Source organism: Falco cherrug, chromosome 10, assembly GCF_023634085.1.
Source record: "Falco cherrug isolate bFalChe1 chromosome 10, bFalChe1.pri, whole genome shotgun sequence".
NCBI lineage: Eukaryota > Metazoa > Chordata > Aves > Falconiformes > Falconidae > Falco > Falco cherrug.
In genome coordinates this window covers 5,377,905-5,391,925 of record NC_073706.1, presented here as the reverse complement: position 1 = coordinate 5,391,925, position 14,021 = coordinate 5,377,905, and the positions used below count along the sequence as shown (strand labels likewise).

Genomic DNA, 14,021 nt, shown 5'->3' with positions numbered 1-14,021 from the left:
CCCCCCGGGTAAGAGAGAGAGAACCTCGAGTGCAAGTTCGCCTGAAGACAACTGGATCACAGAACAGTTGCTCACAATCTGTTTTAGAAATACCCAGCCTTGCTGACAAAATAAGATCTTCCTTTTCACCCAGAACATTACAGTTAACCACTGTAAGAGCACTTAAGTGTTTTACACCTCTGAAAGTGCTTAATTCTGACAACCTGCACTGTTGCTTTTGTTGGATTTGGGGTTTGTTTGTTTGTTTTAAGGTAACAGAGTACAGTAGGACACCATATCAATACAGGCAGAACCAGGGACTACGTCATCTGAAGATATCCCACGGTACTGGCTTAGTTCACAGAAAGGCCAGACGAGTAGAAATGCATCTCCTAAATACAACCTTTTTGCTACTAGCTTGCCCGTCTTTCACTTAAGAGTTTTAGTATGAACAAGGGCATCTGAAGGCCTTGGAGAGCTCAGCCTGAAGCAGACGAAGTAGTAAATGCAACAGAAGATGCCACTTCCCTTGAAAAGGTGGCTGTATTTCCCAGTGAGGATGCCTGCTGGAGGGCAGGAAGGAGGAGAGGAAGGGAGGACAGCCACCTGGCAGCAGCTGCTGAGGCTACGATCACATGGGAAAGTCACAAGTGGAAAGTGTTTCCAAAGAATGGCAGATGTGCAGATCACAGCTTCCTTCTTCAAACTACAACAGCTTTGCAGTAATTTAACACCGCATTCTTCAGGTGCCATTTACGTACGTTAATAATCCCTTCCCAGGCCCTTTCCATTCCAGCTTCAAAATCACAAGCTGGGAAGGATGCTTTATCTGAAGTGTCTTTTATTTCCTCTCTCATATTCTCAGCTGTAATTAGCTCGTGACTGGGAATCTGCTACTAGCAAGCACCAGAGCCTGCTGCAAGCAGAGCTCTGCTTGCCTACACAGGAGCTCCTACAATGCAACTGAAGCGTAAAATAACAGGGAGCTGTGATTTTAGTGAAATCTAAAAACACAATAGGGACAGAGCATAGGTTACACAGCCTGTGTCTCGTTTGACGTAACACAATATTAATGGCAAACTGTGATCATATTCAGACTAATGCATACCAAGAACGGCTGACTGTGCAGGGAGCATTTCAGAAACAGAAGGCACACCAGCAAACGACAAGTTTTCAGCTGGCTTGCAGTATTTTATGCTCACAGTTAAGAGGGTTATCATATGGTATTACAGGGAACGAACACGTGAGCTCCAGTGCTTCTGCTGGGATTTCAGCAATACAATAAAGAAAAACCTGAAATGACTTTTCCCGGAGTTGAAAGAAGTCTTTTCAGCAATTTTCAGATTCACAGAGCAAGCCTTCAGCAAGAGGAACAAGATAAAAAGCTGGACTAATCAACAGCTGATAAAAATATTAAAAACTAGAACAGTATTCACAGACTGAGACAAGGATCAGGCTTAGCATGTACCTTCTGTGGACGTGTGAGAATCAGGTATATTACTAAATGAAAAGCAAGTATTTTTACTACTGGAAGGCAGCGTCACACATGAGAAAGTTCATCAAGGTGAACTGTGCACTCAAATAGGGAATGAAAACAAACCCACAAGTGCTAGAGCATAGGGGGTGCTGAAACACTTTTTTTAAAATTGCTTTTTCCCTTCTACATCAGATACCCCTGCCTCCTCCTGCCCCCTATGCACACAGTTCTTAATCATTCAGGATCACATAATAAATCAGAGGAGATGTGCAAGAAGTCTGAACTGAAATTTATCTTCATTCACGACTAGCAAATGCCTGGAATCTGTGTTTTTCCTAGCAAAACCATAAAACTTACACGATGCCAGTGAAGATCACGTCTATAAATCCCTTCTGTGTTCCACGCTTCAGTTTGTCTCAAGCTGTGATCACAAGAGATTTAGTAAATGGAGGAAATATGCAATCTGACAGAAGATTTTTCTTCCTGCAGCTCAGATGCTTGTCACATTGACAACACAGATCAGTGCTACAAGAGCAGCCTCTTTGCTCCCCTTCCCCATCACAGCCATTCCTGCACTCCCCAGTCTACTGGCAGCCCACACTCCATGCACAAAGCCCAAGAAGACACCTGGCAGAAAGACACTTGTTGCTGTGAACGCTTCTGAACTGATCTCTAACAAGCCTTGGCTTCAAAGGACCCATTATTTTATTATTTTGTACATTCTACTTTTTTGAAATACTTGTCTCCCACAGATCAGAAACCTACTGCCACATCAGATTTGTTTAATTTTATTTTTTTAACCACCGACATTTATATTTAATAGGTGTGTGTTAAACTTTCTTTTGGGGATCGGGAAGTACAGGGCTGAGCAAAGGAGCCAAAGAAAACATTTTGCTTGATAGAGATTGCTCTATAGTGATGCGGATTTATTCTTTGATATGGATTTTTTCTTCAGTGGGCTTTGCATTTTCTTTCCTTGAGGGGTGACTGAGAAGATCTGAGGCATACAAATGTTCTCTCTCAGTTTACTACAGCTGTAAATGAGTGGTTAAGATACAGAAGTGTCATCTTGTGAGTGGGAGAGGAAAGCAAGAAGCAAAATTAAGAAGTTCTACATACGACTCCACACACTTCTGCCATATGAAATCAAAATTATCTATTTTAGGTATTTCTGAGACTTATCTTGGCAGTTTAGATGCTTCAAAGTCTGGATACAGGAAACATTTATTCTCCTGCATTGAAGTTTCTCTGCCTTCTTGATGCAGGTTTCATTTTAAAAGCCTTTTTTAAGTGTAGGGCAGGAAATGAAATTGTCAAAACTATTACAGACAGACATAAAAACGATCTGCTTCAAACACAACTAGACAATGCTCTTAACTGTGTCCAATGTCCAATGCAGTACTGTACTTCTCAGAATGCAATTACAGGACTCTTTACACACACTGTATAAAATGCCATGGAGATACAAAGCCAAGTTTCACCAACAACAATGGCTTGGATTTCTGCTAAAGCACCATTCAACCTCTGAGAATTATCAAAGATACAGCACAACTTTTGCAATAACACAGCAGCTTTTCTGAAATACTGAATGGCTTTTCTGAAGATTTACATGCAATTCTATTGATCCAAGATACAACTTTCCTAAAAGATTAATTTTCAATTTTAGAAACAGGTGACAAGCTTTTATGGAGTGCTTTAAGAATTCCCCACACAGGTAAAAAAACACTGGAAAAAACACACATTCTTGTTACCTTGGAATTTTTGTTTAATTTCTAAAGGACTAATGGGTATTTTTTCCCTTGTTTTTCATTGTCAAAGTAGAAACTTCAGTACAGGCAGGTTTTACTCCTTCAAAAAATTCTTCTGTGCAAAAATATCCCCTATCAAAACAGCTGTCACAATCCTCAGCAGAGCAGAGGCTCTAGAGGTCTGCTGTGGACCCCTGCAACTGGGTTCAGCTGATGTTTGTGCTGCAGATGGGAGGTGTTGGATGGTCACAGTGGAGGGACAGTAATGTGGTGGCACTGCTGCAGGGCTAAGTTTAGGAAGGGGCACTTTGTCACCTTTGTTCATAAAAACAAGACCCTCAACCCAGTAGTCTCTACAAGTCATAATGAGAGGGGGCGTGACCACGTAAATCTCGTGTACGACTTAAGAGGTTCACCACTTACCTCACTGCAAAGGGCTTAAAAGAGCTATTGAACTTAAAGAGGTTGTGGGTTGGTTGGTTGGTTTTTTTTACAAAAAAAAGCATTGCAAACCTGCTGATGACAGCTTGCTGTCAATAGTATGCTACCTAGCAGATATTATCCAAAAAACCAAACACACTTAAGGTGCCCCTTCAAGGTGAAGGTGCCATTTGAACAACAGGTAAGAAAGTAAATGCTTTTCTAAAGAAACTCTTGCTATAGAGATAGCATCATGAGAACAGATCCACCAGTACATCACTTTGTTACAAAAACCAATTCAAGTGTGTCATCCAGAAAAGCTTTCCCAGCTGCACACTTGAAAAACTTGGAAACCAAGTTTTCTAACCTGTCTAAAAACCTTCCAAACGAAGAGTTTCCAACAGGTTTTGAATCCATCTCCTAAAAATGCAACCCCTTTCAGTTAGCTTGCAAGCACAACTGGGTGACATTGGGGAATACAGACGTTTACCAGCCCAGTGTCATGAAAGTCAGTGGATGGATTGAAAAACAAGTATCCATTTTTAAGCCCAGCTGATGAGGCACTTGTTCCATGTAGATCCATACAAATTTCTGCACGAGGAACCTTTCTTAGCAGTGATGGCCACTGCAATCAAGTATCAATATAAACTGGACCTAGAACCAGCCCTTTGAATGGTTCTATTACGAAGGGCTAAGCCAGACTAATGAAATGTACGCAGAGCCCTCACTCTTCTTCCCCAAAAAACAATTTTGCTTTTGGTCTTGTTACATCACAAATAAGAGCCCCCTGAAATAGGGAAATTCTCCAGTATTTCAAAGCAATTTATTCCTGTCCCATTGCTGGTAAAATTAAAAGCTATTAAAAATGGCATAGTGAACAAATCCCCCTTCCACAGTGCAACCCAACTGCTTAGCAGTATGACAGTGATAAGACACTGTACAGTCACACCAGCCATCCTAAAAATCAGATTTCTCTGTTCATCCTGGCTCTGTCCAGGGAAGTATTTTGGTATTGTGACTGCAGTAACAGAACCCAAACAGAAACTCAACTTGCTTCAGTCCTTCCCCATCCTGTCCCATAACTCACCAGTCCGGCCTCTGCCATCCTTGGATTAACACCTTCCAAGTGCACACTTGCCAGCAGCCTGGCCACAAGTACATGCTCCATTCAGGTTTTTCCAACAGCTCCTCTCTAAGCAATTCCCTGCTCACCACTATCTTCTTCCACACCTCCACCTCCCCTGTCGAGCACTGCTGGGCTACTTCCTTCACAAGACAACGGTCACCTAAAATCTAATCCTCACAGGCACAACTTACATTTATGGAATTACATGGATGACAGCTGAATCAAAAGATTTCGGGAAGTAATGCTTGCATTTCAATTACAAGGTCAGTTATTTCTAAAAAGTTTGTGTTAGAAGTCAGCTGGCTTTATACAGCTACGTACCCTGTGTGTGACCGAGCGTGAATGGGGCAGTGAAAATTCTGGAGCACTCCTGAAGGAGTGATCCAGCTGGAACACCACACGTGTGTCTGCGTACATTGTCTTCTCCAAGTACCACCTTCAAGACAGGTTCTCACGATTCAGCACTATAATACATTCATTTTTAAGGTGGCAGTCGCAAGATGAGTGCTCAGCCTAGGGAAGGGAAGTCCCACCTTGTGTAGGGGCCTGAGGGGCAACACAGTATTATGGAATCTTTCCCCAAAAGGTGCCTTGAACAAAACCCCTGGCACATGCGTGCACTCAGTCATGCCATCCACATAGGTGTACCCTATTATGGGACTTAAAAATGCAGTATGTTGTGTCCACAAGACAAAGGAACTCTTAATAGATAAACAAGTGTGACTGGAAGCTTTATGCACAGTGCCTAGAAAACATGATGCCTTTCTCACCGGGATTTCAAGGCAACACTGCAGGGAGAAGGAATTACTTCAAGATAAAGCATGATTACATATCATGAACTACACCTCACAAAACATGAGCCATTCTTATCTCCTTTCCACTGTTTTCATATTTATTGTTTACACAATCAGTAGTGTGCAGCTTCACATTACAAGCCATAATTTGTTGTTCCAGCTAAAAATCTGCTGACCATTTCTAACTCCTACACAAATAAGGCCAATTCATTAATGAATTCTGGAAATTTAAAGATAGCGCTTACATTACTCCTTACAAAAGGATGTACTCTCCTGAGATTTCAGGAGTATGGGATGTGGTGGTTTGTTGTTTTGTTGTTTTTTTGTTTGGTTGGTTTTTTTTTCTTCAAGTGAAGCAATGAACATTTGGAAATGCAAGATAGCAAATTTCGGGGTACATGCTTGAATACCAGAAAAATGAAAATCAGAAATCAAGGCAATATAGATATGTGAGCAAAAAGTCCAAACACTGTGTCCAAAGCATTTAATCTTCGCTGTGGAAATCAGTAAATGCTGCAAGTTATTTGGCCTAAATTCTAAATTCCTCCACAGCCATTTACTTTCAAAAAAGAGAACATATTATAGAACTGTAGGTTGTATAACTTCCCAAAAGGTCACAGAAAACTCAAAGCACAACCCCAATAAAACAAATCCACTGCTTAGCACAGACTCTCTCCTCCTTTCCATGCTTCTTTTTAATAGAAATCACTGTTGACGCAAGGTTTTCTATTCATTTTTAGATTGTGTTATCAGAGTTGCACAGCAATTAGTTAATAACACTTGCCTGGCTGTAGCATAAACACTATTTGCCATTCACCAAGTGTCACAACAGAAACTTACCCTCCAAGGGCTGTTTTTTGCAAGTTTCATTGTTAAAGTAGACTCTGTGGCACTGGCACGTCAGGAATTCCAACTAGGAAAGCTTTTCTAAGTAACATCCACTTTGTGACATACTTGCCCTGTGCTCCATCGTACCAAATCACCAGACAGACCTACGCATCCTGGTTCTTCAGTTTACAGCCAAGGCTAGGGTATCAACTGGAGCATGGAATTCACCACCACCTCAAGAGGTGCAAGTCACCACAGAATAAATAAGTGTTTACATTCAGTGTGGATGGTATGGCAGGTGACTTGCATGAAACACCTTCCCCATATAGCTGCAGTGTAATGTATCAACCACATCAGACAAAACAGCATGCAATCCTTTCAAATTCGTTATCTAACCCAGAAGTTCGTAACACTGCCTCACAGCAATGAGATACCCAACCACTGTGGTAGCAGGCCAAGGACACCTGCATCATTCTGGAGAACCATCTTTCCAGATGCTGAATTATTAGGAGGCTTAGCAGTCACATCAGGTTCACCTACGCTGAAACAGTTTATACCAACACTCGAAAAGAGCTCCCACGTTTTTGACAAACACGTGGAACTACACACAAAAAAGATCATGAACAAAATTAATCGATCTTCATGATAGTGGGGTTAAACTACTTTTCAACACCTTTAGTAACACTAACTACAATAATATTTTATACATTAGTATTGGCTCACATTTGCAAGATACACTACTTCAGCTACCCATATGGAAACGCACGCAATAACAGAAGTTCGGCTTAAAGCACCTACACCCCTATAAACCACACTCAAAATGGAGCAATTTCATCCTCATATCAGAGTAAGTCTCTTAAGACTGCATGTGCAACAGTGTTTTAGTCTATGAGGACTTCATTGACTTTTTCCTCACCTATTACTGTGCTTGGACTTTTCCCGGTCTTTTTCCTTGTCCTTCTTGTGCTCTTTGTGCCGGTGTTCTCGGTCTTTGTGTTTATCTTTGTGTTTGTGAGAATCTGCAAGCAGAGAGGCAAAAAAAATTAAGAAATGAAGTTGGGAGAAAACTCCACACCTCCCTTACCAACCTCTGCATTTCCGCCCACCCCATATTAGTATTGTCTGTGACTGAAACTAAGATTTTTGTTCCAAATTTTGAGAGGTCCTAAATGGATTCATTGTTTCTGTAGCACAAGTTAATTCATCCTGGCAACAGCTGCATTTATACGGTCTTTAATTCAATGACCTTTAAATACTTTACAGACCCTGAAGAAATGCAACCTTTCTTATTAAATAGGTAAGTATGGCTAGAGCAAGTTCAATCTTATTTGGCAGATGGGAAACCTAGCTTCCTATGCCAGTAAGTATTTCATGTCAAATAGATAAGGATACAGAAACAGAGCATAAAGCTGAAATGTTAGGCCTGCTGAATCCTAGAATTTAGACTGCTACTTCCACAAATGTCTAGTCTAGAGAAAAACAGCGCCCCGCACCCCCACTAAAATCATCTTATTCTTATCCCCAAGAGCGGATGACTTGACAGGCACACAGCAAGGGAAAGGGGGAGTAATGAGAAAAATAAAGGGTGAAAAGAAAAGAGGACTAGGAATCTCTCCTCATGCTTCTCTTCTGGAGACACTTACCTCCCTCCGCTAAGAGCCTCACCAAGAAAATCTACCATGACAGCTGTAATGAGTATGTGCCAGTGGTAACCCACCTACACAGGTTAGGACTGGCCCAAGTAAGTGACAGGTCAGAAATGAAAGATGGCACTCAAGTAAATCTACATGAACACAGCAATTTTACCAGTATCAATTTCTACTCCAAGTGACATTTCCCATCCTCAGTGACAACTTGTACTATACAATAAAGTCCTTTAAAGCACCAACGAAATAGATCCAGCACAGGAGAAGAGCAACATAGTTCAACTTTAAATAAACTCATTGACAAACATCTTTAGCTCCTTAAATCTTCTTTATAAGTAGATCAAGAAGGAGCTGAGGCTGAACTAGCATCTCAAACCCACCTCAAAAGGCACTACCATTTACAGTCAAGGTCACTGTAACGTTGGAAAGAACATGTACGTACCCAAAGACCCCCCCCGAGGTTTTGTTTTGAACATGCTTCTCAAAGCAACTAAAATTAAGTGAGCTCCTCAGGATACCTAAAAGGCTGCGCTGACTTTGGCAATGGTTTTCAGATAATAGCACCAGAACTTCCACCAGAGATCTTGGATTTAAGGTATTAATGCTTAATTAATTGTATAGACGTTACCATGCCTCTCCCTGCACTAAGAATAGGAAACTGCAACAAAAGGATTTTGTGACTTGCCCAGTCACATAGGAAATGCATTACAGAGCCAGGAACAAGCCTTGTCCTCCTGACTCCCAACCAAGTCTTTCGCCACAAATTCTTTTTTCTCCTTAACTGACACCAGCTCTTAAACCTCAAAACATTCAACTGCTTTTAGTGGAAACACACCCACAGTCACATTTCCACAGAACATGATTTCAATCTATTGCCTTTTCTCTAACTTCAGGTACTGTTTTCAGACACCTGCAGTAAGACAACGTAAAACACTGAATGCTGACATTCAAGCCTCCGATTTGCCTTCTGCATCTCTCCTCAATCCTCCTGAACTTGGCAACACCTCCTAGTGCATTGGTGTATACAGCATATACATTTAAAGCACAAGATTTAGTTTTATATATTTTGATAAACAGGCATGTGGCAGGTTATGCGGAACATTTGGTGTTAGAGCATAACACACCTAAGAGTTTTCAAGTACCAACAGCAAAATCTATTTCACAGCAGGCAGAGTTTTGCAGGCATCTCTGGCAAACTGTGTGGGGACCGTACACCTACACTCTCTGAACAGCCAAGAAGCAATTTCTCAGTACCCTTCTTCCCACCAGGACAACACACATTTCACTAGCAAAAATGTTTTTGCAATGCATTTCACACTTAGGATTCTTCAGTTTAGCCAGTAGCTGGAAGCTCAGGCTGTTTGCAAACTGCCTGGGTTTTACTCCACAGAGAGTTTACTCACTGATTCCTAAAGCACTGGCTGAAGTGAACAGCCATCTATTTACACTTGGTGAATAGGCAAATTGCTAGAAAAACCATCCTGATGTTATACATAGAACTATGTACGCTCATTTTATAACACACTTGCTTTGTAAGGAGGCACATACCGACACAGAGTCAATTTTTTTCTACAAACCAATCGATGGAAAACATGTGCAACTGGGCTCAATGCTATTCTCTTTAGAGCTTAGAACCACAAGATTATTTTACACAAAAAAGTGGAAAACAGAAGTCTTTTACCTTCACCACCAGATTCCCTTCCAGCTGACTTGTGCTTTCCAGCTGAAATTAATATTTGCTCTTGAAAAGTAGTTGCTATACCCTGGAAACATTGGAGTCAGATGTCTATTTCCTCAATCCTCTGCAGTGCTTACAATAATTTGGTGTTTTCAGACAATTAAAGTCTGGTACAACAACAAAAAAAGAAAAAGAGTGCCTGACCAGTCAAACTAGCGCTGCTTGCTAGTATTTGTCACCACTCAGCTTTCCTTTGCCTTCTACCAAAGGATTCCTAGCAGGAAGGGCTTTCACAGAGGTACTCTGGCTGAAAGGCAGGCCAGAGCAGCAGGGGAACAGGGGGTCATGCCCATGGTCCTGAAAGCAGAAGGGAAAGACTGTCAGGAGAGCTTTCAGTCAAGTGCAGTCAAGGCTGGGTAGGTACTTGGCCTCTCACACTGGACAACACTTTAAATTCAGTACTTCCACGGAGGTAAGTGTACTACCTCCCAGGCACGTCTCCCAAGCATTAAATTATTCTGGAACATTTGCCTGGTATTCAGGCTCCACAGTGTTGCTTTCTGACACAATGCCATGAGTTAGGTTAAGAACGAAGACTTCAACAGCATTTATTAAATTTTCTTGAGCTGACATATTTGTATCTTCAGAAGGCATGAAAGCTGTCTTTTTTTTTTTTTTTTTTTTTGAGGGTGGAGCTGGATGAGGTTCAGTAGACCGGGTCATTAAAAAGGGCAGAATTACGTTTTTCACATATCACACAAATATGCTTTGTTCCAGCCTGGCTTTATCTAGGAGTTCAAGTTGGTGGTTATTTGGTGGCTGACATGAAACAAATTTAGCCATTTCACTCCAGATTGTGTACCCACTTCACAGAAACCAATGCAGCATCACCTCCAACTGAATTACACAGGCAACAGATGACCGAATTGGGAACAAACCTTTAAGATACAGTAGGCTACCTCACACCAAACCTCATCAACACAGAAGCCATCAATGGAAGTGATCCTGTCTCTAATATATCTTCTTTGATATATTTAGCATATTGATTCCTGGAAGAATATTCCAACCTCCAGTAACTCTCTCCCAGCTTGCAGCTGATTAGCAGCTGAACAGGTCCAGCCTCACATGAGTTACAGAATGAGGTCTGACATTATCACACATTCAGATTTGTTTCCTGCCTTTTATGTCTTCCATTAAGTACGTCTGCTCCCTCTAACACTAAACAAGGAGATAAAGACTATTCCTTCTCTAAGACCATTACTTAAATCCACCGTCTCCTGTGAGCAAAGTTCAAACCCCTAAAAGCTCATGTGATATTTAAAGATTTCAGAAACTGAAACGCCTCTCTCCAGCATCAAGGTTACAGAGGGGACAGGGGTTATGCTCACTGAACGAGGATCCATTACTCCCAAGGCTTTCCCTTCAGTATCCTCTAATCCAAACAAAGCTTTTGGCATCTCTTCTGTTCTAGAAAGCTTGATGTCTCTGGCACTGGATCTCTGTCTGTTAATGCTGAGCCTGGTACGTCTCCAAAAGATTACCGCAGTCCCTGTACTATTCCTGCCATTCCCCCTGTACCTCCAACAATCACGAGCAGCTCCACATTTTTGTATGTTGATTCATCTTTCAACTCTGTTTAATTACAAGGATGCCTGACTTAAGGATGGGAAATTCTAAGCACTTTTGGTCTGCGGCTGGTTTGTGTGTCGCCCCCCTCCCCCCCCTTCACTCCACTGCTAAGTCTCTGGGGAAAGGCTGAATCATAACCCTATTTGCAATACTTGTACATACATATTACTGGAACAGTGCAGTTTTACTCTTTATCCAGGAACAGAGCTGTAAAAAGGTTAGGCATCTCTAACTACAGCATTACAAGAACAGATACAGCAAAGGCGAGCAGTCTCCTTTCATAACGAGAATGACCCTGGCTTAATAGATTAGTCTGGTGACAAAACAGTTATGTGGACTATACTGTTTTAATTCATGAGAAAAATTCATTTGCTTTTAAAACACTTTTGAACACCCTTCTCTGCAACCCATCCCCAAAAAGGATTACTTACATATCATAATCAAGGGAAGCAGCAGACCTACTTTCTACATTAATATTTCAGTTTTGACAGCAACTTTCCTAATAAAATACTGAAAGCAGGGAAAGAGGCATAAGTTCTCATATGCCCATTTAGTACAGCTATCAATATTATTTGGGAGAGTGTTGCTGGCACATGGTACAGGATGCTATAGATGCCATTTTATCCCACTCCCACCACCCACTTTTATCCCACTTCCTTTTTATCCCATTTTCATAATTTTGCATTAGAATATCTTTTTTTTTTTTTAAGAGCTGAGGGAAAAAAAAAAAAAGATGTAAGCAACAATCTGGTTTCTTCTCATTTCTTTTAAATTAAGTGAGATAGCTGACAAATTAACACCTGGTAACCCCAATTTCTGGTCAACAGTAGCTTTTCAAGATAAATCTATTAGCCTTCCATACTTGCTGTCTTTCAGTTCATGTTCCCGTAAGTTTTGTGAGCACAATTTGAATACTTCATTAACCTGCTTACAGAAAGGTTTCTGCCAGCAGTCTTTGTTCTTTTGAAATCTTCTACTAGGTTCTGGGGACAAGGACTTTTTATATTTTCTTTCTGGTTCCACCAACACCCCAATTGCTTTTCTTCTCATTAGACAGCCCAGAAATACCTCAACTGATATTTATGCTGGTATTTTACCAGTCTGAAGCCTCATCTCAATGCTTCTCTACACTGATGTCCCAGAACACCTTTTAAGCCACCTGATTCTTGGGACTGAAATCTGCGCCCAAATCTGAAGACACAGCATAAAAAAATGCATCACCCTAGCAACAAAAAAAAGCATTTTTACCTTGCTCCTCCAGTAACACTTCTGCTTCAGATGAGTGGCTGGAATCTCTGCCCCAATTTAAGTCCAGTGTCTCAATATTACTTAATCTTTACCAAAGAAGCATACGAGCTCTCAAGACGTTTTCAGGATCATTGGTCTGGTGAGCATAGCACTCTACTACCGGTACATTCAGCCACCCTGAACCCGAGGCATGAGCAAGAAGCCTTTTACTATCACCATAGAGGACATGTACGATGAAACTAGCAGGGTCTTTTAAATTTCTCCTCTGGAAAGGAGAAGAAAGTCTTAAAAAAAAACAAAACAAAACAAAACAGACTTCACCAGTTCCTCTGCTAATTTATACGGCTGAAAGAAAGGTAATTCAGGAACACTGGATTAGGTTCAAAAGCTGGTCAAGTTCAAAAACTTCTCATGAACCACTTGAGAAATGGTTAGTCCCTTCTCAGCTGAAACACCACCTCTATGTTAGACCATTTGCTCCACAGCAGTAGCCTTTTTACTATTTAGCCTGACTTCCTCGTCACCTGTTGAGAAAGCATTGAGGAAACAACAGCAAAAAGACTCTGGATGACCTAAATGAAACACTGTTACTGATGTTTCTCCTTCCCCACAGGCCGTCCTCAAAAACAGTCATCTTAAAACTGCAGATCATCAGAAAAAGGCCTCTTATTTTCAAGTTACTCAAGTTTTATCATTTGTTGCCATTTATTTTGCAAATTCATATTACTTTTAGAGTTTAATTTCTTCTACGTTGGGTATAAAAGGACTTAAAATTATCAAGGCTCATTTGCTGAAATGATGCCAGAAGTGCGACAAATGGTCAAACATCTGAATGTCATTCAAGGTATGTAAAATACTCTTCATATTCCTGGCAAAGTACATGTCATTTCATCTTAGGCAGGTGATCAAAATGGTTTAGTGTTGCCCTAACTTTTACAACATATAGATTATATCAGCACATAGAAAGACTGTAACATTTCATCATTACCCAAGATCTTTAACATGAATAGTGACAGGGTTAACAGATTACATAAACAGGCAACAGTAATCGCACATGTAAAGGTTGCTCTGTGAGGTTCTGGTCAATTTATAAACTGTTCACCTGAGAAAGCAACCACTGTGCAGAGATGAAAAAGCCCATTTGTAGACCCCATATGACTCAGAAGAGCAACCACATGGAGAAAGTGGCACTGTCTGAGGCATAGGGCATCAGGATCCTCACTGTTAAGGCAGGCTATGACTCGGACTAGTTACCTGACTTTACACGTTTTAACAATTTAAAAGTATGTACAGTAATCCCACCTAACCAGTCTGGAGGAGGTTTAAATATCTGTATTCCAGTTGGAAGAAGTCACAGTGTGACCATGGTATTCCAGTAATTGATTACACAGTGTTTCTGGAGTTTGTTGGAATGCATTGCTATTGCTGTAGCCCAAAAAAGGGGGAGG

At 41.0% G+C, this 14,021-nt stretch overlaps 1 protein-coding gene across 1 annotated transcript in view; it reads right to left on the bottom strand.

The window, feature by feature from the left end:
- TOP1 (DNA topoisomerase I) overlaps nt 1–14,021 on the bottom strand; it is a 69,158-nt gene that overhangs the window by 31,559 nt on the left and 23,578 nt on the right. Inside the window, exon 3 of the mRNA XM_055722123.1 lies at nt 7,289–7,391. Within this exon, the coding sequence (XP_055578098.1) occupies nt 7,289–7,391 (103 nt within the window). The remainder of the gene's footprint in view (nt 1–7,288; nt 7,392–14,021) is intronic.